At 44.4% G+C, this 26,799-nt stretch overlaps 1 protein-coding gene across 3 annotated transcripts in view; it reads right to left on the bottom strand.

The window, feature by feature from the left end:
- Positions 1–2,079: 2,079 nt before the first annotated feature.
- Positions 2,080–26,799, bottom strand: part of CDC14A (cell division cycle 14A) — a 285,279-nt gene continuing 260,559 nt past the window's right edge. For 2 of the 3 annotated variants that reach the window (XM_063940075.1, XM_063940076.1), the window contains 2 exons: positions 8,902–9,181; positions 3,985–4,112 (listed from right to left, as the gene is read on the bottom strand). In XM_063940075.1, coding sequence (XP_063796145.1) covers positions 4,083–4,112; positions 8,902–9,181 — 310 coding nt within the window. In that variant the 3' untranslated portion in view covers positions 3,985–4,082. Of the gene's footprint in view, positions 4,113–8,901; positions 9,182–26,799 lie in introns of all 3 variants that reach the window. The other variant, XM_063940077.1, reaches the window with a different exon arrangement.

Below are 26,799 nucleotides of genomic sequence, written 5' to 3'. Positions count from 1 at the left end.
TAATTCCGGAACAATTTTTGTAGTGTGGCAGGGGGCATTATTCTGCTGAAAGAGTCCACTGCCATTAGGGAATATTGTTGCCATGAAGGGGTGTCTGCAACAATGTTTAGGTAAGTGGGACATGTCAAAGTAATTCACATGAATGTCAGGACCCAAGGTTTTCCAGCAGCACATTGCCCAGAGCATTGCACTGCCTCCGTTGGCTTGGCTTCTTCCTATAGTGACTCCTGGTGTCATCTCTTCCCCAGGTAAATGACATACATGCACCCAGCCACCCACATGATACAAAAGAAAATGTGATTCATAAGACCAGGCCACCTTCTTCCATTGCACCATAGTCCACTTCTGATGCTCACATGCTCATTGTAGACACTTTCGGTAGTGGACAGGGGTCAGCATGGACACTGTGGTGGAAATTTTGGTTTGGATGCTCATTAGTAGTGGGCACCCGATGGAGCAATTTACCGTAGTTGTTGCTTTGATTAGGTACGAGTGCCAAAGGAGCCCACATTTCTGCTCACATCCTCCTGAGGTGCTGAGCAGAAATGTGTCAAAAATCCATGGTTCGAGTGCCCAAATGATAGTTTGGACGCTCTAATCAAGACTTTAGACTAGTTTAACCTCTATACGCAGCTAAACCCAGTATGCATTTGGGTGTGACAATAGAGATAATTACTGGGCAAACAAACAACTAAATTACTCCATCGGACACAATTATCATCAGTCTCTAAACAATTGTACTCCCCTTTTTGACTGGTGTGCAGCTACGCAGCAAGCTACGATGCACTGTGTTCTGACACATTTCCATCATAGCTATCGTTAACTTTTTCAACAAATTGTGCAACAGTAGATCTTCTCTGGGATTGGACCAGATGGACCAGCCTTCAATCTCCACATCCATCAGTGAGCCTAGGATGCCCATGACACAACCACCAGTTGTCCTTCATTGGACCACTTTTGGTAGATACTAACCTCTGCACACCCCATAAGACCTGCTGTATTGGATATGCCCTGACCCAGTTGTCTAGCCATCACAATTTGACCTTTGTCAAAGTCGCCAATCCTGATGCTTATCCATTTTTCCTGCTTCCAACACATCAACTTCAAGAACTGACATTCATTTGCTACCTACAGTAATATATCCCACCCCTTGACAGGTGCCATTGTAACGAGATAATATCAATGCTCACCATGCTTCTTACATGAGATTTAACGATCACACATTCGTACAGGTGATTGTTGTCCATCAAATACCATACGTCAGCTATTACATTAAAAAACAGTAGTGTACTTGAGCTTCAAATAAGGTGCCAGACTTTTTTTTAACAGAATACTCACCTTCACATGGTTTAATTTTATTGGGGTAGATGTATTAACCTGGAGAAGGAATAAGGAAGTGATAAACCAGTGATATGTGCAAGGTCATAAACACACTAGCCAATCAGCTCCTAACTGTTAATTTACATATTGGAACTGATTGGCTGGTGCGTTTATCACCTTGCACATATCACTGGTTTATCACTTCCTTATGTCGTCTCCAGGTTAATACATCTGCCCCACTGTTTCTACTTCCCCCCTACTACTTTTACTAAATCTACAACTTTATGCTTACATCCTAATTTCTGTTTTTGTTTCTCCAATATATTTGGCATTATCTATGCATAGTTCTTTATTTTAGTTGCTTTTAGATACAACTTGCTACTCTGCACTGTGTAGACAATTTTTTCCATTGTACTGAGAGGAGTTCTGTCGTATAGAAGGGTAAGAAAAGCAAAACAATTCATCCAAGTTTATAGAATAGCCCTGGCAAATAGGAGATAGTTGAAAAAGACAGGAATGTATTTAGTAACGGTTACAGTAAGGCATCTACAGATAGTAAATTAACATTTTTAAAGTTTAAAAACCCTTTACATTGTAAAATGACATTAGGCCATATTACAATGTACAGATCATCAAACCATTGCATAATTTCTTATCAACCCAGTAAAACTCCTACAAGAATGTAGATGATTCATTACAAAAGTATGTTGAAAACCGTAAACATTTCACATATATTTAAAAGAAAAACAAGGAATTCAATTATTTAAATGAAAAAGATTTAATAACATCCTTTCACAAAAACATGCTTAAAATCTGAGTGTTATGTTATACTGTATGGCAATAATTTTTCAGAGACAGGTAGTAATTTGTGTTCACCTAATCATAAATAATTACAGATTAAAACAAATGACAGCAGATGCAAATAAACAAAATTCAATAACTTAACATGGAAAGAATGGACCAAATGTGCTGTGACCTTCTATAGCCAAAAACATTAGATTTAATTGAACTAGGCAGTTCCCAGCTAAAATGTCATAATTTATACAATGTTATGAATACAGAGCCTGGCTTTTTTTTAAGACAGAAATAATTTTGTCATAAAAAAAAAATAAAAAAAAAATAAAAAACCCCCCAAGAACCTTAGCTGCCATGAAGTGGGAAGAACAGCATGTTTCCGAACTACGGGGGTCATTCCGACCCTTTCGCACGCAGCAGTTTATCGCTGTGGTGCGAACGGGTCCGGGATGCGCATGCGCGGCGGCCGCAATGCATGTGCGCGACGTTGCCTGGCGGTTACGTTGCGTCTAACGAAGGAAGCGGTCGCAGAGCGGACTACAAAGAAGATTGACAGAAAGAAGGCGTACCTGGGCGGATATGGAGCGTTGGAGACCGTTTTCGGGGAGTGGGGAGTAAAACGCAGGGGTGTCCAGCAGAACGAAGGGCGGATGTCTGACGTTAAAGCCGGCCCCAGCATTGCAGAGATCGTCGCACAGGGTAAGTAGGAATAGGGCTGGTCTACTTCTGCTTGAAATTTTTTTTAGTTTAGCAGGGCTGCACAAGCGATCGCAGCCCTGCTAAGCTAAAATACACTCCCCCATAGACGTGCACTAGTTGATCGCAGCAGCAGCAAAAAGTTGCTGGCTGTGATCAACTCGGAATGACCACCTACGTCCCTCCCCCCATGTTGCACATCAGAGATCTTGGTGTAGACATCAAAACTTCTAAAAATTCAAACATGGAGGTTCGCCCTTAGCAACCACATAACTGCTAGCTATAATTTACTGGAATGAACTATACAAAAATAGCTAGAATCTGATTGGTTACTATAAGTAAAACCTGCATTATTCATATTTAGAAACTTTGATGAATCTACCCCATAGATCATCAGAACCCTGGTTACCCATGTGCCTAAATCTGTGATATCCAAAATAAAAATTATCTTAGTACCGGTTGAGTCTCCAATATCCTAAACTCTTGGGTATTCAGACGCCAAGTCCAAATCAAAATTGCTGCCTAGCCATGGCCCCATGGCTACTAGATGATGTCATGACGTCAGGTCACGTGATGATGTCATGGCTGCCTGTAATATTCCAATTTTCAGATTATTACAATATTCTAGAATACTGGATAAGGGAGACTCAACCTGTATATAAATAGCACATATAAACCTCCCACCTCCCCTGAAACCAGCAGTTTATATTTCAGAACAATTATGCAACAGTCCTAAACTTCAGGTTATCCAAATTTTAATTTTGTATGTTTTGTTTGCACAAGAACACTCTCAGTAAGAAACAATCTGCCACTGCAAACATTATTACAAAAATATCATCCTAGACAGAAAAATATATCTTCTGATTTTTGGTTACAAAGAATTTCTAATGTGAAAATATATTCTGTAATATAACATCCACATGTAGTTATAGCTATCTAAAATATATATATTTAAGACCAACTTGTATTTTAAGACCATATATATACAAATCATGATGGATATCTAGAAAAAAATAAATTCAATATAAAATTCCAATTTTTTAAAAATAACAAAAAAAAAATCATCAGAGATGATAATACGCAAAAATCAGTCAGTAGTCTAGCAGTTTATGTGAACAATAAGTAGATATGCTTTGTCTGGGTTTCTGTAAATGTCCTGGTTTGCGGGTAGAGTTTATCTGGATAATGGATTCGTTCTCTTCGTCTCTCCTCCATTTTTCCACGGCAAAGGATTCATGACCGAGAAAGGGTTGACAGGAGTGTGACTACCTTTAGAACTCAGCAGTGTCAGACTGAAGGGACTGGAACAAAACAAATAAATATTATGTTATAATCTAGAGTAGTGCCACCATCAACAACAGAGAGGAGGGGAACTTAATCACTTTGGGGAAAAGGAGTGGGACAATGACAGACCAAGTTGGCATATTTCTGACGTCACATTTTTACATTAAACCTTGAAAAATAAAAATACATTTGTTACAGAGGTTTAAGGGATACCTCTACACAAAGATTGTGGAATTTCTCCTTCTGCTGCTCCTCTAATATGATGATACTGTATGTAAGATATGTATATATAATATGTATAAGTGTGCCCTTACAAAAGTATGCAATGACCTCCATGCTGCTAAATCTAATGGACACTACTCTCTACTTATTCTACTGGATCTCTCTGCTGCTTTTGACACTGTGGACCATCCTCTCCTACTGGAAATCCTTCACTCCATTGGTCTGCGTGACACTGCCCTTTCTTGGCTGTCCTCCTACCTTTCTGACCGTTCATTCTCTGTCTCCTCTCATGACTCTACCTCCCCCTCACTTCCACCAACTGTAAGGGTACCCCAAGGTTGTGTCCTTGGTCCTCTTATCTCTCTATACGTCCTCACTAGGTAAGCTCATTAGTTCTTTTGGTTTCCAATATCATCTGTATGCTGATGACACTCAAATCTATCTTTCCTCTCCAGACCTCTCCCCTGCTCTCCTCACTCGTATCTCCAACTGTCTCTCTGCTACCTCTTCCTGGATGTCCCAGCGCTTTCTTAAACTTAACATGTCTAAGACCGAGCTGATCATCTTCCCTCCCTCCCGCATAACCTCACCTCCCACAATCTCATTATCTATTGATGGCACTACTATCTCCTCTAGCCCCCAAGTGCGCTGTCTTGGAGTAATCCTTGACTCCTCCCTCTCCTTTAAACCACACATTCAGCACCTCTCACAAACCTGCCGTTTTCATCTAAAAAATATTTCCAGTATCAGACCCTTTCTGACCCAGGATGCTACTAAGGCTCTTATCCATTCACTGGTCATCTCCAGACTGGACTACTGTAATCTCCTCCTAACTGGCATTCCTGACAAATACCTCTCTCCACTCCAATCTATCCTCAATGCTGCTGCCCGGCTCATCTTCCTCACCAAACGCACTACGTCCACCTCTCCTCTCTTACTAGACCTTCACTGGCTCCCCTTCCCTTTCAGAATCCATTTCAAGCTTCTCACACTTGCTTACAAAGCCCTCACCCACTCCTCTCCCATCTACATCTCTGACCTTATCTCCCTTTAAACTCCCACCCGTCCTCTTCGCTCTGCTAATGCACGCCGACTCTCCTGCCTACGGATTACTTCCTCCCACTCCTACCTCCAAGATTTTTCACGTGCTGCACCACTTCTCTGGAATTCCCTACCTCTCCCCCTCAGACTACCCACCTCTCTACAAAACTTCAAACGGGCTCTCAAGACCCACTTCTTCACCAAACCCAGCCAAATCTCATCCTAAACCTCTGTTCCACGCTCTCTTTGTACCCCATCTGTCTCACCCCTGTCTGTCTACCCCTCCCCTTTAGAATGTAAGCTCTCACGAGCAGGGCCCTCTTCCCTCATGTGCTTATCCTTTTCTTACTTTAATAATATTCAACTGCACCAAATCCAGCAGTCTTCTGCCACCTGATACTTATTCCAGTGTCATCTGCTGATGTAGCTATGTTTATTTACCCTGTACTTGTCCTATATTGTCGTCAACTGTAAGTTGCTGTTTTCCTGCTTGATTATTTGTTTATGTACTCTGTAATTGGGCGCTGCGGATTCCTTGTGGCGCCATATAAATAAAGGATGATAATAATAATAATAGTGATAGTTTTGTGCACAGACATCTTACAAATATGAATGACCATCCATGCTTTCATCAAATTTGGTATGTCTGCCCTCTACTGGCAACTCTCTATTGGGGGGCTATACTCTGCATAAAGACGTCAGTATCGGGACAGATATGTACTCTATTAAAGGTGGAATTCAATTAGATGTGGGATTCGGCACGCAGCTAAATAATTGCTCCACGTGGGGAATAGATCTTCAATTAATTAACCTTTTCCCCATGCGCTAAATCATCTGGAAAAAAAACTGATAAAATGCGTAATGCAATGGGTTTCGCCACGCATTAAATGCAGAGGGGTGCATTTAATGTGGATTTTTCCTCCCAGCTCTTGAAGCTACAAGGACAAATCCTTCTTTTAGGGAATAGCACGTGGGTTTCCTGCAGCTAAATTAATAGGGCAGCACATTCAATTAGCTGCGGGGTAAATCTTGCGGCTAATTAAGGCTGGGTACACAACCTGCCAACATATCTAACGATTAGTAAGTGCATATACACAGGGCAATCATCCACCCGAGGTGTCGTGCCTGACGTCACAACTGGGCATGCATTTAAAAGTGCCCGACCAGTTGAGATGTCATTTAACAGCAGTCCCTGTAGCAAGTGTACGGGCGGGTGGTCGGGCTGCCAGCCTATACACACAGCCAGATGTGCTGTTATATCTGCAGATATATCGGCTATCGGCTGTGCTGCAGGCTGATGTGATATGTCTGTGAAAGTTCGCGTTCACAGACATATCATCTGTGCACACCCGCTGATGCACTACAGATATATCCATTGAATGGGCAATTGTCCATCAGTGTGTACCCAGCACAAGTAGAGAAACGGTCTTCAAAACTGAGGTTTATATTCTATAAAACTAAACCACTTTTATACCATTGTTTTTTTATATTAAATATACAGTACATTTTTGTTAAATTACCCCCATTTTAAGAAAATTTACCTCCACTTATTGCTTGCTCAGCTGTTCTACAACAGTAATATAGGGCCGGATTCAGTGAAGTATGCAAATGCATGCACAGATGTGATTATGAATGATGAATCTATGCTAATGACTCAGACGCCATCTTGTGCATAGAAATGCCCACTGATGGTATCTCTCATCCACCTCTTAAGGTTCTCATACACTTGTGAGATAATCGGTGCTAACCATCGATTTTGACCACATCTGTGAGAGAAATCGAAGGATTGTATGCACATTTTAGGTACCTTGCGACGCGATGCACGGGCTCGCCGGTCGAATCTTGTGTCTCAAGATAGTATGTGCTGCAGTTAATATTTATCAAATCGCAGTGCGATCGCATGTGTTTTTAAAAACACATGCAATATATCGCACTGCGATGCGCGATGGGCACCCGCCGGGAGCGGCTGGAGGTGCTGTCACTTACTTTGCAAATAAATCCCCTGTGCATAAGCTATTGCAAACCAAACGCTGCAAGTGCGCTGTGCATCTTTGGAGCATGCGCAGTTAATGTTGCTAAAAGATCTCAGGAAAAAAAGGCTAAAAATAATTTGGTTATTTTCTTCTGCTATGCTCTTTCATCGTGCTCCGTTTTAAAGGAATTACAGTATGGTACAAATGTGGGTGAGCACATATCTTGTTTGCCTACTCATAAAACTTGCTAACCATTATGAACCCAGAGGCTGTAGTGAACCATAGTAAAATAATTATCATTGAATTGTCAGAGATTGTTCTTCACTGGTCAAAAATGAGGAGTAATGAAGTATTCCTTTATAGCTTCTACCAGACTCCCACCTCACTTGTCTGTATTCCTTTATAGCTTCTACCAGACTCCCACCTCACTTGCCTCTATTCCGTTGCAGCTTTCTACCAGACTCCCACCTCACTTGCCTCTATTCCGTTACAGCTTTCTACCAGACTCCCACCTCACTTGCCTCTATTCCGTTACAGCTTTCTACCAGACTCCCACCTCACTTGCCTCTATTCCGTTACAGCTTTCTACCAGACCCCCACCTCACTTGCCTCTATTCCTTTACAGCTTTCTACCAGACCCCCACCTCACTTGCCTCTATTCCTTTACTGCTTTCTACCAGACTACCACCTCACTTGCCTCTATTCCGTTACAGCTTTCTACCAGTCCCCCACCTCACTTGCCTCTATTCCTTTACAGCTTTCTACCAAACTCCCACCTCACTTCCCTCTATTCCGTTACAGCTTTCTACCAAACTCCCACCTCACTTCCCTCTATTCCTTTACAGCTTTCTACCAGACTACCACCTCACTTGCCTCTATTCCTTTACAGCTTTCTACCAGACTACCACCTCACTTGCCTCTATTCCTTTACAGCTTTCTACCAAACTCCCACCTCACTTGCCTCTATTCCGTTACAGCTTTCTACCAAACTCCCACCTCACTTCCCTCTATTCCTTTACAGCTTTCTACCAGACTACCACCTCACTTGCCTCTATTCCTTTACAGCTTTCTACCAGACTTCCACCTCACTTGCCTCTATTCCTTTACAGCTTTCTACCAAACTCCCACCTCACTTGCCTCTATTCCGTTACAGCTTTCTACCAGACTCCCACCTCACTTGCCTCTATTCCGTTACAGCTTTCTACCAGACTACCACCTCACTTGCCTCTATTCCTTTACAGCTTTCTACCAAACTCCCACCTCACTTGCCTCTATTCCTTTACAGCTTTCTACCAGACTCCCACCTTACTTGCCTCTATTCCTTTACAGCTTTCTACCAAACTCCCACCTCACTTGCCTCTATTCCGTTACAGCTTTCTACCAGACTCCCACCTCACTTGCCTATATGGAATTTGATAACCCCAAAAAAGCCCAGCAGAGTTTTATTAGCACATAAACATACAAGCCAGAAAAGCATTAAGATAAGCATTTGCAGGGCTGTGGAGAATCATGTTGTTAGTAAGCTGCTGTATGCACAGTGGTAGCTAGGGTACAATATCAGTAAACTTACAGGAATAGAGCGACTCAGGTAACGTGCAGTGGGGGTGAGGCTTGTGTATGAGGGTCGGTAGGATCCATATGAGTCATTGCCAGCAGCAGATACATTCCAGTTACGGTTGTTGTTGACTTCAGCTTGGCTTCGACCATGAGGACTGGAGGGGTACAGGCTGGAAGGATTAACCGGGGTGAGGCTGGGGCGGGAGGGAGAGGAACTGCGGGTGCTGTCTAAATCTTCCAGAGCAGAGTTCAGATTCCCAAGTGAGCCAGCAAACCGCGTATTTACAGAGTAACTGAGAGGAAAAAACATGAGGAGGGATATGACAGACTGAGCACTGACAGAACTTATGCACATGCAGGAAATTGCCAAGCAGCCCAATGCTCTGATAACATGCATACAGTATATAATACATGCTGAAGTGTGAACACCAAAAATACATATAGCATGTAGAGATACATTTTTTATGTATAACTGAATGTACAGCACACATTGAGCTATTTAACATGCATGCAATTCTGTTTTTATGAAAACATTACCCACAGATCATAAGGAAACATATAGTGAAAGAAATCACAAATTCAGCATATCCAGTCACTAGGAGCTAGTAACATCACTGAGGTGGGGTGCCATTTTGGTGAACTATGGCTTGGCACTTCACCGAGCCAAGATGAACCTAAATATTTGTTCTGTACACAAAATGGCCACCTACAGTGTGTCAAAGTAACAGGTTCACTTTGTTAAACTAACATATGAAATAAACTGAAACATCACTGAGGCATGGCACAATTTACTGAATTATGGATTGGTAGTTCACTGAACTAAAAAGAACTGTCCTGAATATTCATTCTGTGCAAAAATGGCCGCCTACAATGTGCAGGTAACAGGTTCCCTTTAAAAAGGAAATATATGAAATAAAATGGAAGTATATATACTGTATGTATATAAACTGAAAAGCGAAAAGGTTATAAGGCTAATTGTACAAGTTTGCATTCCTTCATTCCTCACAGATAATAAATCCATGAAAGATGGAATTGTGTTTATTAAGAGTTCCAGATGCTGGAATAAAAAAATTCCCTAATCTGTGATAATGAGCAGGGCACTGGATTTTCCTAGTGATGTGGGAATTTCCAGATAAAGGAAAGCAGCAAGGCGGAGAGCAGTCAGAGGCAGAGGAAGCATTGTCTTGCATGGCACAAACCCAAATGCTTGTTATTTGTTATGTGACCTCACATCTCAAGGGTACAGCTGGGTCTATAGAACAGTTTGCTCTACTCTATGGATGACAGGTTTTGCCGTAGAGCATGTCTAAGAAATTGTTATGCAGCTATACATTAAACAATTATCAGCTGCATAAAAATATTCATTTGATACTTAGAGGAAGTCTGATAATCCTGTGCTGTACCCAAGTTCAGCACTACTACATGCTGTATGTATGATCTACAAACCAGTTCAATATAAGATGTAGCTGGTGCACAGATTCCTCAAGAAAAACACTATTAAAAGAGAAGGATCCTTCCCATGTAAGAGACAATTGGGCTGTTTCAGAGGTGGATGGTAATTGCACATCCGCTACGTCTATGCCAAATCACACTGCCAGGTCCAGTCAAGCTTCATCCAAGAACGCAGCCACTGCTTTCAGCACACCAATAAAACTGGGCAGATATGTCCCCGTTTTCTAGGATGCTTCCTGCTGCTGCCTCAAAATGCCAGTAGCATGTCATTCATGCTATGGTATTTAGGGCACTGCTAGCTACATCGCATCCCCAGATCTGCATATGCGCAGTATTTAGGGCACTGCAAGCTACATTGCATCCTCAGATCTGCACATGCGCAGTGTTTAGTGTACTGCGAGCTACATCGCATCCCCAGATCTGCACATGCACAGTATTTAGGGCACTATGAGCTACACTGCATCCCCAGATGTGCACATGCGCAGTGTTTAGTGTATTGCGAGCTACATCGCATCCCATTGAACTGCACATGCCCAGTATTTAGGGCACTGCAGCTACATCGCTTCACCAGATCTGCACATGCACAGTATTTAGGGCACTATGAGCTACATCGCATCCCCAGATCTGCACATGCACAGTATTTAGGGCACTATGAGCTACATTGCATCCCCAGATGTGCACATGCGCAGTGTTTAGTGTATTGCGAGCTACATCGCATCCCATTGAACTGCACATACCCAGTATCTAGGGCACTGCAGCTACATCGCTTCACCAGATCTGCACATGCACAGTATTTAGGGCACTATGAGCTACATTGCATCCCCAGATGTGCACATGCGCAGTGTTTAGGGCAGTGCAAGCTACATTGCATCCCCAGATCTGCACATGTGCAATATTTAGCGTACTGCGAGCTATGTCACATCCTCAGATCTGCACATGCTAGTGTTTAGGGTACTGTGAGCTACACGCATCCCCAGATCTGCAAATGCGCAGCATTTAGGGCACTGCAGCTACATCGTTTCACCAGATCTGCACATGCGCAGAGTTTAGGGCACTGCTAGCTACATCGCATTCCCAGATCTGCACATGCGCAGTGTTTAGTGTACTGCGAGCTACATCGCATCCCCAGATCTGCACATGCACAGTATTTAGGGCACTATGAGCTACATTGCATCCCCAGATGTGCACATGCGCAGTGTTTAGTGTACTGCGAGCTACATCGCATCCCCAGATCTGCAAATGTGCAGCATTTAGGGTACTGCAGCTACATCGTTTCACCAGATCTGCACATGCGCAGTATTTAGGGCACGGCTAGCTACATCGCATTCCCAGATCTGCACATGCGCAGTGTTTAGTGTACTGCGAGCTACATTGCATCCTTAGATCTGCACATGCACAGTATTTAGGGCACTATGAGCTACATTGCATCCCCAGATGTGCACATGCGCAGTGTTTAGTGTATTGCGAGCTACATTGCATCCCATTGAACTGCACATGCCCAGTATTTAGGGCACTGCAGCTACATCGCTACACCAGATCTGCACATGCGCAGAGTTTAGGGCACTGCTAGCTACATCGCATTCCCAGATCTGCACATGTGCAGAGTTTAGGGCACTGCTAGCTACATCGCATCCCCAGATCTGCACATGGCCAGTATTTAGGGCACTGCAAGCTACATCGCATCCCCAAATCTGAACATGCACAGTATTTAGGGCACTGCGAGCTACACTGTAACTTCAGATCTGCACATGCCCAATATTTAAAGCACTGCAAGCTACATTGCATCCCCAGATCTGCAAATGCGCAGTATTTAGGGCACTGCATCTACTCCGCTTCAACAGATCTGCACATGCGCAGAGTTTAGGGCACAGCTAGCTACATCGCATCCCCAGATCTGCACATGTGCAGAGTTTATGGCACTGCAAGCTACATTGCATACCCAGATCTGCACATTCGCAGCGTTTAGGGCACTGCTAGCTACATTGCATCCCCAGATCTGCACATGTGCAGAGTTTATGGCACTGCGAGCTACATTGCATACCCAGATCTGCACATGCCCAGTATTTAGGGCACTGCAGCTACATCACATCCCCAGATCTGCACATGCCCAGTATTTAGGGAACTACGAGCTACATTGCATCTTCAGATCTGCACATGCCCAGTATTTAGGGAACTACGAGCTACATTGCATCTTCAGATCTGCACATGCCCAGTATTTAGGGCACTGCAAGCTACATTGCATCCCAGATCTGTACATGTGCAATATTTAGGGCACTGAGAGCTACGTTGCATCCCCAAATCTGCACATGTACAGTATTTACGGTACTGTGAGTTACATCGCATCCCTAGATCTGCACAGTGTGGCTCTTGCTGATGCGCAGATCCTAAACATGAGACAACTGCAAAATAATCAATATACAGATGTGTCCTTCTACATCCTTGCTGCAGTCACGCTAAATACCCCTTCAAGAATTGGTAGCGCCAAGCGTCTTTAGGTGCAACTTTGTCCATTTAAATGCATCTAAGTTGCATTGCTATGCGAATAGGACATACAGTGTGTTCCTGAAAACCACTGTAATGTAGCATTTCGTATACAGATACAGTCGCACATATCATCGCAATATAGGCATGCCGCATATCATTGTAATCTGCATAAGCTGCTTGTACATCCTAGTCACATAGCGATGTGAATAAGACATACTTTCAGCATAAAAAGATGCCCAGTGTTAGAGCTGCTGTCTGACTCACGCCAGGCATCTCCTGCAGCATGGCATATTGAGGGAAGATGTATGAGGACACATCTGTACTGTAGCGTCCACTCAATAATGAGACTTTGCAAGTAAAAACTATGACATAGTTTTGTGTGGCCCTTCCGCAGTGTGGACCTTAACAGGGATCAGTCCTGTGCTCAGGGGTGTAGTGAGGGTGGCTCCGGTGGAGCACAAGCTCCAGGCGCCGGCAAAGTTAGAGGGCGTGCCGCCACCTCCCCTTCCTACTGTGCCGCGGACCTCTGTACAGGCAGCCGCAGAGCAGGAAGTCGAGGAGCAGAAGGGGTGCATACTGACTCAGACTCAAGTTCTATGTAGAGAACAGGGCAGGCCAGAGGTGACAGCAGGAGATACTGAAAGCCGACTCTGCCAGTCCTCTTTATATGTCTCACTGTGTTTGTAGCTGTGCAGCAAGGTCACTTCTGTTCTGCAGCACCACTCTGCCTCCGATGCTGCAGCACCTCTTTCTGCCCCGGCTGCTGCAGCACCTCTCTCTGCCCCAGTTGCTACATAATCTCTCTCTGCCCCAGTTTTTGTAACATCTCTTTCTTTCCTGGAAGCTGCAGCAAATGTCTCTACTTCAGATGCTGCAGCACCTCTCTCTGCCTAGGCACTGCAGCACCTCTTTCTGTTACAGCTGCTGCAGCACCTCTCTCTGCCCCGACTGCTGCAGCACTTCTCTCAACATTGATGCTGCAGTACGTCTATCTGCTCCAGCTGCTGCTGCTGCAGCACCTCACTCTGTCTCTCTGGCAATTCTGGGACATTATTTTCATTGAGGCATAGTGGGATTATCAGGTCTGGGATGTCAGCTCCAGTGAATTATTTTAATTGAGGCATTGGGGAAATATCAAATCGGGGGGCAGTTTTGGTGCATTATCTTCATTGAGAATTTGGGGGGTTCAGTTCTGTGGGATGGCCACATTTGGGGCATTATTTTCATTGAGGCATTGGGAGATTATCAAATCTGGGGGGTGGGGGTGGGGGGGGGGGTCAGTTTTGGGACAATATTTTCATTCAGAGATTGGGGGGTTATCAAGTCTGTGGGAGGTCACATTTGGGGATTTATTTTCATTAAGGGGTAGGGGGTTGTGAGGTCAGGTCAATTGAGGCATACATAGTGTTTTTAATTTATTTTAATTAAACAAGTAACTAGTTAAATACAGTTACTTCTTAGCGACTCTAGTGTAGTGTAACATGTATAAGGGGCTCTATCATGGTGTAATGTGTATAAGGGGCTCTAATGTGGCATAATGTATATAAGTGGCTCTACTATGGCATAATGTGTAAAAATGGCTCTACTGTGGTGTAACATGTATAAGCAGCTCTAATGTGGTGTAACGTGTATAAGTGTATCTACTGTGGCATAACATGTATAAGCAGCTCTACTGTGTGGCGTAACGTGTATAAACAGCTCTACCGTGTGGCGTAGCATGTATGTGGCCACACCCCCTTTCCACAAAGCCACGCCTCTATATTTTAGTTGCACACCTTTGGCGCGCACTGCCCCTATTTTCAACATGGGGGGCACACAAAGGAAATTTTCGCCATGAGATCCACAAGGTCTAGAACTATCCCTGCCACCAATTTAGGATTTTTACATTTTTTATAGAGTGATTCAAAAGTCACAGTACACACTTTTGTTTCAAAAACTGTGCAGGAAATAGGAAAACTGAATACTCCATATGGGTGAGGTGAGCTATCTTTTAGAGTATGTACCGAACATGGGCGCCATTTTTAAATCGTCCATCTTAAATCTAAGTCAGTTTTTTTCAAATGAAAAGGGGGTCGTGTAACATGTCAAACATCATCAGAATTTGCGGAAAAGTTTATTGCTGCAAATAGATTTGAAATAGCAGATATGGTTCAAAAGTTACAACACTTTTTTTGTTGCAGGTATCTGAAGATGGCTTTGACAAAAGAGGAGAGAATTTAGGTCATTTTGATGTCTGGAGAACTAAGTTTCCGTGTCATAGCTGCAGATGTTTGGATGGTTCCATCCAGTGTGGATTCTGGTACACGTGCAAAACTGCATACGTCTGTCTGGGTCATCCTCTGCTAGGTAGTGGAGTAGCTGGATCTTGAATGGATGCCATCGATGGGCATGAAGTATTCGTACGATCGATGACTGGCTGATTCCACATTGTGCTGACAAACATTGTGTGCTGAGTTATGAGCTCTTCACGAAGGATGCCAAAACTATTGCTGAGGTTGTCTCCTCAGTAGCACTTTTTGGACGACCATTTCGTGACTTGTCAGCCACAGTCCCAGTTTCTCGGAATTTGGAAATTAGGCACCTGACAGTGTTATGTGAAATTGGAGGTCTTTCTGGATGCCGGTTGTTAAAATATGTAGCTACTGTATGACATGGAAACTTTGTTCTCCAGACATCAAAGTGCCCTCATTTCTCTCCTCTTTTGTCAAAGCCATCTTCAGTTACCTGCAACAACAAAAGTGTTGTAACTTTTGAACCAACTGCTATTTCAAATCTGTTTGCAGAAATAAACTTTTCAGCAAATTCTGATGTTGTTTGACATGTTACACGACCCCCTTTCTATTTGAGAAAACTGACAGATTCAAGATGGACGATTTCAAGATGGCGCCCATGTTTGGTACATACCCTAAAAGATAGCCCACCTCACCCATACCTTACTGGAGTATTCAGTTTTCTCATTTCCTGCACAGTTTTTGAAACAAAAGGGTGTACTGCGACTTTTGAATCACCCTGTATTTCTCTGACGTCCTAGTGGATGCTGGGTACTCCGTAAGTACCATGGGGAATAGACGGGCTCCGCAGGAGTCTGGGCACTCTAAAAGAAAGATTAGGTACTATCTGGTGTGCACTGGCTCCTCCCTCTATGCCCCTCCTCCAGACCTCAGTTAGAATCTGTGCCCGGCCCGAGCTGGTTGCACACTAGGGGCTCTCCTGAGCTTCTAGAAAAAGAAAGTATTTGTTAGGTTTTTTATTTTCAGTGAGATCTGCTGGCAACAGACTCACTGCTACGAGGGACTGAGGGGAGAGAAGCGAACCTACCTGCTTGCAGCTAGCTTGGGCTTCTAAGGCTACTGGACACCATTAGCTTCAGAGGGATCGAACACAGGGCCCGACCTCGATCGTCCGGTCCCGGAGCCGCGCCGCTGTCCCCCTTGCAGAGCCAGAAGACAGAAGAGAATCCTGAAAATCGGCGGCTGAAGACTTCGGTCTTCATTAAGGTAGCGCACAGCACTGCAGCTGTGCGCCATTGCTCCCTATGCACACCACACTCTCCGGTCACTGATGGGTGCAGGGCGCTGGGGGGGGCGCCCTGGGCAGCAATTAGAGTACCTTACATGGCTAATTGACACATAATACAGCTTTTAAGCTGTATATGTGCATAATCCCCCGCCATTATACAGATAAAAAAGCGGGAGAAGTCCGCCGAGAAGGGGGCGGGGCTATCTTCCTCAGCACACCGGCGCCATTTTCTCTTCACAGCTCCGCTGGAAGACAGCTCCACAGGCTCTCCCCTGCAGTTTCCAGGCATCAAGGGTAAAAAAGAGAGGGGGGGCACTAAATTTAGGCGCAAACTATATATAAAAGCAGCTATAGGGAAAATCGCTTTTGTTAGTGTAAATCCCTGATTATATAGCGCTGTGGTGTGTGCTGGCATACTCTCTCTCTGTCTCCCCAAAGGACTTTGTGGGGTCCTGTCCTCAGTCAGAGCATTCCCTGTGTGTGTGCGGTGTGTCGGTACGGCTGTGTCGACATGTTTGATGAGGAGGGTTACGTGGAGGCGGAGCAGGAGCCGATAAGTGTGATGTCGCCCCCTGCGGGGCCGACACCGGAGTGGATGGATATGTGGAAGGTTTTAACCGACAGTGTCAACTCCTTACATAAAAGGTTTGACGACGTGACAGCCATGGGACAGTCGGCATCTCAGCCCGCACCTGCCCAGGCGTCTCAGAGGCCATCAGGGGCTCAAAAACGCCCGCTGACTCAGATGGCAGACACAGATGTCGACACGGAGTCTGACAGTGTCGACGAGGATGAGATAAATGTACAGTCCACAAGGGCCATCCGATGTATGATTACGGCTATGAAAGATGTTTTACACATTGCTGACATAAACCCGGTTACCACAAAAAAGGGTATTATGTTTGGGGAGAAAAAGCAGCCAGTGACTTTTCCCCCATCTGATGAGTTAAATGAATTGTGTGAAGAAGCATGGTGTTCCCCAGATAAGAAACTAGTAATTTCTAAGCGGTTACTAATGGCGTACCCTTTCCCGCCAACGGATAGGTTACGCTGGGAGACATCCCCTACGGTGGACAAGGCGCTCACACGCTTATCAAAAAAGGTGGCACTGCCTTCTCAGGATACGGCCGCCTTAAAGGAGCCTGCAGATAGAAAGCAGGAGGCTATCCTGAAGTCTGTGTATACACACTCAGGTACTATACTGAGACCTGCTATTGCTTCAGCATGGATGTGTAGTGCTGCAGCAGCGTGGTCTGATTCCCTGTCTGATAACATTGATTCCCTTGACAGGGACACTATATTGCTAACCATAGAGCATATTAAAGACGTAGTCTTATATATGAGAGATGCACAGAGGGACATTTGCCGGCTGGCATCTACAATTAATGCAATGTCCATTTCTGCCAGGAGAGTATTATGGACTCGGCAGTGGACAGGTGATGCTGATTCTAAAAGGCACATGGAAATTTTGCCTTATAAGGGTGAGGAATTGTTTGGGGACGGTCTTTCAGACCTCGTATCCACAGCAACAGCTGGGAAGTCGACTTTTTTACCTCAGGTTCCCTCACAGCCTAAGAAAGCACCGTATTATCAAGTACAGTCCTTTCGGCCTCAGAAAGGCAAGCGAGTTAGAGGCGCGTCCTTTCTGCCCAGAGGCAGGGGTAGAGGGAAAAAGCTGCACCATACAGCCAGTTCCCAAGAACAAAAATCATCCCCTGCTTCCACTAAGTCCACCGCATGACGCTGGGGCTCCACATGTGGAGCCAGGTGCGGTGGGGGCCCGTCTCCGGAACTTCAGCGACCAATGGGTTCGCTCACAGGTGGATCTCTGGGTTCTACAAGTGGTATCTCAGGGATACAAGCTGGAATTCGAGACGTCTCCCCCTCGCCGTTACCTCAAATCAGCCTTGCCAGCTACTCCCCAGGACAGGGAGGTAGTACTGGCGGCAATTCACAAGCTGTACCTCCAGCAGGTGATAATCAAAGTTCCCCTCCTTCAACAGGGACGGGGTTACTATTCCACAATGTTTGTGGTACCGAAACCAGACGGTTCGGTGAGACCCATTCTAAATTTGAAATCCTTGAATACTTATATAAGGAAGTTCAAAATGGAATCGCTCAGGGCGGTTATTGCAAGCCTGGAAGAGGGGGATTACATGGCATCACTGGACATTGTTGACATATAGGTAATTGTCCGCACTCAATATAATATTAGGGCAATGGATGTTGTCTGAATCAAAATATAATTCATTATAAATAGGCGATGTAACCATAATGAACAGTATACTGGATATATATAGTAAGGAATAGATATGAAATAAGTTTGAATGTATGAGGTAATGTGTATGCTTTTGTGTGTATAGGCATAGTAGGGAATAATGTAATGCAATGTCTGCATACAGATATATGTCTGTAGCAAATGAATAATTTGATTCTGATAGATAAAATCAGCAAGCCACTTGGTTTAGGTCACTTCAAAGGCACACAGGTAATGGCATGCGCAAGGAAGTGCCTAAGACTACAATCAGGAATCTGCATATCCTGAGCAATGTATGTTATTCGGCCTTCTGCTTTGAGACAATGACTCCTAGGATCAATTGAATTAACGAAGTCTCAAATGTTGATGAACACTAGCAGTATTTACACTCCAAAATAACCAAAGGAAAACCTTGATAGACAAACAAATATCAGACGCTATGACTCCAGAATTCACCCCCTGCTCGTCACTGTTGAACAAATTATCTGATATGTTTTACAACACCTTTGAATATGTAAATTGGGATTGTTAAAGTTGGGATATAAGACAGGGTTTGGAGCAGTCTTTAGTTAGTGCAGAGGGAAAGAGACAAGGAAAGGATCCTAAGACATCAGAAGAAGGTAGCTATGCATTTAACCCTCAATAATTCTTGCAAGTGTACAGTATGTGTGTTAATTGTTTAAGTTTGTAATATTGTTTGTGTTTGTTTAATATGTACTGCAGTTAATAATAATTATAGGATTTATTATCATTGTGTTTTTCATATCTTGTATTTTGTATACCTAGAATAAAGTGTTATTGAAATAGAGCTATTATTCCATGGTTCAAACTCATTTTTTGGAATCTCTAAATCATACAAATCTGCATATATTATATAAGGCTCTGCAAAGTTGGACAATATATTTATACCCCTAAGGTATAGAGCATTGATATATCAAATGAGCCAGAAGGATACATCCCTGCATAAAGTATATTTACCATGTGCACAGATGTATTGCTTGGACAGTAATTGTTTTCAGTAGCTATATTCATACCCACATAGTCAATGAGCCAGGATTATATATCTCTGTAAAGTATAATTACACTTTACCTTGACATATCTCTTGGACAAGTAGATATATAATTCCTAAACCCAAATGAGCCAATCACATGCATATGTATAGGAATGTTCATATAATGTACATTGCTGTGTGATTGGACTAGTGCTAATCTCTGCCCCTTTAGCTATGAGCCAACCTAATTTGTAAGCCTATTATAATATATTTGCAGATGTAAGATACATAAAGCATAAATCAATATATGATATAATAAATATATATTATATAAGATTCCACACTTCAATAACATCAAGGATGCTTACCTACATGTCCCCATTTACCCACCTCACCAGGTGTACCTCCGTTTTGTGGTACAGGACTGCCATTACCAATTCCAGACGTTGCCGTTTGGTCTGTCCACGGCACCGAGGGTATTTACCAAAGTAATGGCCGAAATGATGATACTCCTTCGAAAGAAGGGAGTTATAATTATCCCGTACTTGGACGATCTCCTTATAAAGGCGAGGTCCAGGGAGCAGTTGTTGGTCGGAGTAGCACTATCTCAGGAAGTGCTACAACAGCACGGCTGGATTCTGAATATCCCGAAGTCGCAGCTGGTTCCTACGACGCGTCTGCTGTTCCTGGGTATGATTCTGGACACAGAACAGAAGGCGGCCAAGGAGTTGTCATCTCTGGTCAGAGACCTCCTAAAACCAAAACAGGTGTCGGTGCATCACTGCACGCGAGTCCTGGGAAAGATGGTAGCTTCTAACGAGGCAATTCCATTCGGCAGGTTCCATGCACGGATCTTTCAGTGGGATCTGTTAGACAAGTGGTCCGGATCGCATCTTCAGATGCATCGGCTGATCACCCTGTCCCCGAGGGCCAGGGTGTCTCTGCTGTGGTGGCTGCAGAGTGCTCATCTTCTCGAGGGCCGCAGATTCGGCATACAGGATTGGATCCTGGTGACCACAGATGCAAGCCTCCGAGGATGGGGGGCAGTCACTCAGGGAAGAAACTTCCAAGGACAATGGTCGAGTCAGGAAGCTTCCCTACACATAAATATTCTGGAACTAAGGGCCATTTACAATGCCCTAAGTCAGGCAAGAACCCTGCTTCAAAACCAGCCGGTGCTGATTCAGTCAGACAACATCACGGCGGTCGCCCATGTAAACCGACAGGGCGGCACAAGAAGCAGGATGGCGATGGCAGAAGCCACAAGGATTCTCCGATGGGCGGAAAATCACGTGATAGCACTGTCAGCAGTGTTCATTCCGGGAGTGGACAACTGGGAAGCAGACTTCCTCAGCAGGCACGACCTCCACCCGGGAGAGTGGGGACTTCATCCAGAAGTCTTCCAGCTGATTGTAAATCGTTGGGAAAGGCCATAGGTGGACATGATGGCGTCCCGCCTCAACAAAAAGCTAAAAAGATATTGCGCCAGGTCAAGGGACCCTCAGGCGATAGCTGTGGACGCTCTAGTGACACCGGGGGTGTACCAGTCGGTTTATGTGTTCCCTCCTCTTCCTCTCATACCAAAGGTACTGAGGATAATAAGAAAGAGAGGAGTAAGAACTATACTCATCGTTCTGGATTGGCCAAGAAGGACTTGGTACCCGGAACTACAAGAAATGATCTCAGAGGACCCTTGGCCTCTGCCTCTTAGACGGGACCTGCTACAGCACGGGCCCTGTCTGTTCCAAGACTTTCCACGGCTGCGTTTGACGGCATGGCGGTTGAACGCCAGATCCTGATGGAAAAGGGCATTCCGGTTGAAGTCATTCCTACGCTGATAAAAACTAGGAAGGATGTGACAGCAAAACATTATCACCGCATATGGCGAAAATATGTTGCTTGGTGTGAGGCTATGAAGGCCCCAACAGAAGAATTTCAGCTGGGTCGATCTCTGCACTTCCTACAGTCAGGAGTGACTATGGGCCTAAAATTGGGATCCATTAAAGTCCAGATTTCGGCCCTGTCTATTTTCTTTCAAAAAGAACTGGCTTCACTGCCTGAAGTTCAGACGTTTGTTAAGGGAGTGCTGCATGTTCAGCCCCCTTTTGTGCCCCCAGTGGCACCTTGGGATCTCAACGTTGTGTTGGATTTCCTAAAATCACATTGGTTTGAGCCACTTCAGACCGTGGAGTTGAAATATCTCACGTGGAAAGTGGTCATGCTTTTGGCCTTGGCTTCGGCTAGGCGTGTGTCAGCATTGGCGGCTTTGTCATGCAAAAGCCCCTATCTGATCTTCCATATGGACAGGGCAGAATTGAGGACTCGTCTCCAATTTCTCCCTAAGGTGGTATCAGCGTTCCATTTGAACCAACCTATTGTGGTGCCTGCGGCTACTCGGGACTTGGAGGCTTCCAAGTTGCTGGATGTAGTCCGGGCCCTGAAAATCTATGTTTCCAGGACGGCTAGAGTCAGAAAAACTGACTCGCTGTTTATCCTGCATGCACCCAACAAGCTGGGTGCTCCTGCTTCAAAGCAGACTATTGCTCGCTGGATCTGTTGCACGATTCAACTTGCACATTCTGCGGCTGGACTGCCGCATCCTAAATCAGTCAAAGCCCATTCCACGAGGAAGGTGGGCTCTTCTTGGGCGGCTGCCCGAGGGGTCTCGGCTTTACAACTTTGCAGAGCTGCTACCTGGTCGGGATCAAACACGTTTGCAAAATTCTACAAGTTTGATACCCTGGCTGAGGAGGACCTTGAGTTTGCTCATGCGGTGCTGCAGAGTCATCCGCACTCTCCCGCCCGTTTGGGAGCTTTGGTATAATCCCCATGGTCCTTACGGAGTACCCAGCATCCACTAGGACGTCAGAGAAAATAAGAATTTACTCACCGGTAATTCTATTTCTCGTAGTCCGTAGTGGATGCTGGGAGCCCGTCCCAAGTGCGGATTTTCTGCAATACTTGTATATAGTTATTGCTTAACTAAAGGGTTATTGTTATGAGCCATCTGTTCAGTGAGGCTCAGTTGTTATTCATACTGTTAACTGGGTATAGTTATCACGAGTTGTACGGTGTGATTGGTGTGGCTGGTATGAGTCTTACCCTGGATTCCAAATCCTTTCCTTGTAGTGTCAGCTCTTCCGGGCACAGTTTCCCTAACTGAGGTCTGGAGGAGGGGCATAGAGGGAGGAGCCAGTGCACACCAGATAGTACCTAATCTTTCTTTTAGAGTGCCCAGTCTCCTGCGGAGCCCGTCTATTCCCCATGGTCCTTACGGAGTTCCCAGCATCCACTACGGACTACGAGAAATAGAATTACCGGTGAGTAAATTCTTATTTTTTTTTCAAATGTAACATGCCACCACATGTTGGCTAGTCCCCAATTCAGTACAGCCATGGTGCCCGGAGCAAACATACCTTGCTCTGGGCACCATGGCACCTAGCTACATCTCTGCCTGTGCTACTTTGAAATGTCTTGTGAGAAATGTTCCTGTTTAATCCTGAATGATGTAAAACAATACACATTTACAGTACCCACAGTGTTTTACTGTGGCAGATTACACTGCTGACAGTCATTAGTATGATGACATAATAATATTGCCACAGGCAATATTAGTACATTATCCCACGCAGACATTCACAATCCAGAAGCAAGAAAAGGTGTCACATTGTCACTGCCAGTCACTGGTACTTGCTCCCTACACAGATCATAAGTAAGAAACTTCCATTTTTTTTCACTTACATCAAACATAACAGGTTATCTTACAAGGCACATCTAATGTTTGCTTTCAAATGGCTTCTTTTCATTTCACAGTTCTTCCACTTTACCCCCACCCATTACTGATACCTGTTCCCCCGATCTATAGCTATCTATGATATATAGAGTATCTGTAATATATATTACCCTATTTATATCTTTCTGTAAAATCTATCCCCCTATTATACCTATCTGTAACATCTACAGTATATCTCTTTCTATAGCATCTAGCAGTATTTTCAAAACTTGGGCAGGATGTAATGGCGCCTGGTTTTGGCGGCTGTGCGGGATGCCGGCCAAACTCGGATTTTTTTTAAAGGGACAATCAGTTACAAGGCATGGTTTTGCCTTGTTAGTGATTGTTCCTTTAAAAAAAAAAAGTCTGCGTTCATCCGGCATCCTGCAAGGCCGAACGCAGACTTTTTTATATTATATTTGTGATAAATATTTTCCCATAGTTATACCTGTTATTATAACCCTTATTTACACTGAAGTGCCAAAACTCATGGGATAGATGACTATCATGTAGGACTCCCTACAGCTCGGCGAAGTGCAGCAACTTGACATGGCTCGATTCCACAAATGAACGAAATGCCTCTGGAGAGATGCTGACTCCTTGCAGTCTGGATAGCTTCCCACAGCTCCCTGATATTTGTAGGTGCAGGATCTTGGGTGCGAATGGACCTCTCCACCACATCCCATAAATGCTTGCTTGGGTTCATGTTGGGTGAACGTGGTGGCCACACCATTCATCAGAACTCTCGAGAATGGTCCTCGAACCAATTCTGACAACTTGGGACTGATGACAATTATCCTGCTGGAATATTCAATAGTTGTGGGGGTCCATGAAAGGCTGCAAATGGTCAACATAGCGGTTACTGGTCAATGACATGTTCAGGTGGACCAACGGACAACCCATGCCAAGTGAACACACCCTACACAATTTTGGATCCTCCACTAGCCTGCACCATGCATTGTTGACAACTGGGGTCCATAACCTCATGAGGTCTGCACCACACCTGAGCCTACCATCAGCTTGTAACAACTCATTGGACTACTCCATGTGTTGCCAGTCCTCCAGGGTACAATTAGTGGCGTCACAAGCCCAGGTGAGGCACTGTATACGGTGTTGTAGTGTTAACAGGGGCCCTTTGGTGGGTCTTCTGCTCCCATATCCCGTGAAATGCTACACAAACCTGCTGGATATGTGTCTGGTATCTCCTGAATAGAATGTGGATGTGATTTGAGCCAATGTCACTTGTCTATTACCATGGACAAATCTACCCAGACGCTGCTGGTCACGATCATCAAGCACCCAAGGTCAGCAACTGCGCTGTCTATGGTGGGTGGTAATGCCTTCCATGAGGTATTCCCGGTACACACATGACACTGTAGATTGAGGAATGTTGAGTGTCCCATCCATCGGGCACCCACTATCATGCCCCATTTGAACTTGGATAATTCATGTCACCTTTCCATGAGCAGCCTAGCCGGTGTTCAAACAGATTTACGAGATGTCAGATTACAACTGATGCAGTTCTGGCCAAGATGTCACAATACGGTGGCCCCATCTACCATTACATACTGCTATCCCATGACTTTTGACACTTCAGTGTATATCTACAGTATCTGTGATAAGTATACCCTATTTATATCTATCTGTGAAAACAAAGGGCATAGCTACCATAGCTGCAGGAGTGCAGCTGCTATGGGGCCAAGAGCTGAGAGGGGCCCTCCCATCCTGTCACAGTTACATGTGTTATAGTGTATAGATTTTTCCCCACTGGGTGATACATGGGGGCAGGGGCGTAGCCAGAACTTTGTGGGCCCCATAGCAACATTTTGAAGGGGCCCCCCATCCCAATGCTTCTAGAGACACACTTCTCTGCAGAAGTTGTTAATTTTATGCCCTATAATAGTGCCTTAGTTCATTTTCTGAACCATAGTAGAGCCTTATTTAATGTTATGCCCCATAGTAGTGCCCTAGTTTCTTTTATGAATAGCAGTAGTTCTTAAGTTCACCCTATGTCACATTTCAGAGCTGCAAGCACACATTATGCCGCACAGTAAACCCAATTCACATTATGATATATAGTGCTCCACGTTCATATATTGTCTCATTACAGTGCCCTGGTTCATATAATATAACATTAAAAAGCCCTCCAGTTCATTTTATACCACACTACCACACTACAATGAGCAGGTCCAGGGCATACCTAGATATATTCCAGGCCCCAAGGAAAAAGTTTGAAGGGACCACCCAATGGTGAAAAATGTATATAACACATGTAACTTTGACAGGGAAGGGGAACCCTCTCAGCTCTGGGACCGGTAGCAGCTGCACTGCCTGCACCTATGGCAGCTATGCCCTTGCATAGGGGCACTTACAAATCTTTGGCTTGGGGCCTACAATATATCTCATTATGCCCCTGGACCTGCTTATTGTAATGTGGTATAAAATGAACAGGAGGGCACTATACGGTTACATAATATGAAATGGGGCACTGTAATATGGCATAATATGAAATGGCCACTAAAATGTGGCATAATATGAAGTTGAGGCACTACAGTTTGGCATCATTTGAAGTTGAGGCACTATAGTTTGGCACAGTAATGTGGCAAAATATGAAGTAGAGGCACTATAGTTTGACATATTATGAACTGGAGACACTGTATGGCATAATGTGAATTGGGGGTACTGTGTTGCATAATGTGTACAGGCAGCCCTACAATGTGACATAATGTGAACTAGGGCACTATTATGGGGCATACAATTAACAACTGCTACAGAATGGTGTCTCTCTAGAAACACTGGAACAGGGGCCCCTTCAATATGTTGCTATTCAGCCCATTCAAGCCCCTTATAACTATACCATATTTATATCCATCTGTGACAACTATACCCCATTTATATTGATTTGTGATAACTACAGTATACCCTAGTATATATCTGTTATAATTATACCCCATTTATATCTGTGCTAACAATACCCCATTTATATCTATCTGTGAGAACTATACCCTATTTAAATTTGTGATAACTGTACCCCATTTATATCTATTTGTGATAACTACAGTATACCCTATTTATTAGTGATGAGCGGGTACGGTTCCTCGGAAACCGAACCCCCCCGAACTTCACCCATTTTACACGGGTCCGGGGCATACTCGGATTCTCCCGTATGGCTCGGTTAATCCGAGCGCGCCCGAACGTCATCATCCCGCTGTCGGATTCTCGCGAGATTCGGATTCTATATAAGCAGCTGCGCGTCGCCGCCATTTTCACTCGTGCATTGGAAATGTTAGGGAGAGGACGTGGCTGGCGTCCTCTCCGTTTATTAATAATATTTGTGCTACTGCAGTGCTTATTGCTTAATTGTGGGGACTGGGGAGCAGCTGTATTATATAGGAGGAGTACAGTGCAGAGTTTTGCTGACCAGTGACCACCAGT

This window comes from Pseudophryne corroboree, chromosome 9 (assembly GCF_028390025.1).
Source record: "Pseudophryne corroboree isolate aPseCor3 chromosome 9, aPseCor3.hap2, whole genome shotgun sequence".
NCBI classification, from domain to species: Eukaryota; Metazoa; Chordata; class Amphibia; order Anura; family Myobatrachidae; genus Pseudophryne; species Pseudophryne corroboree.
The sequence above is the reverse complement of the archived record's forward strand: the minus strand, read 5'-3'. Positions and strand labels throughout refer to the sequence as shown.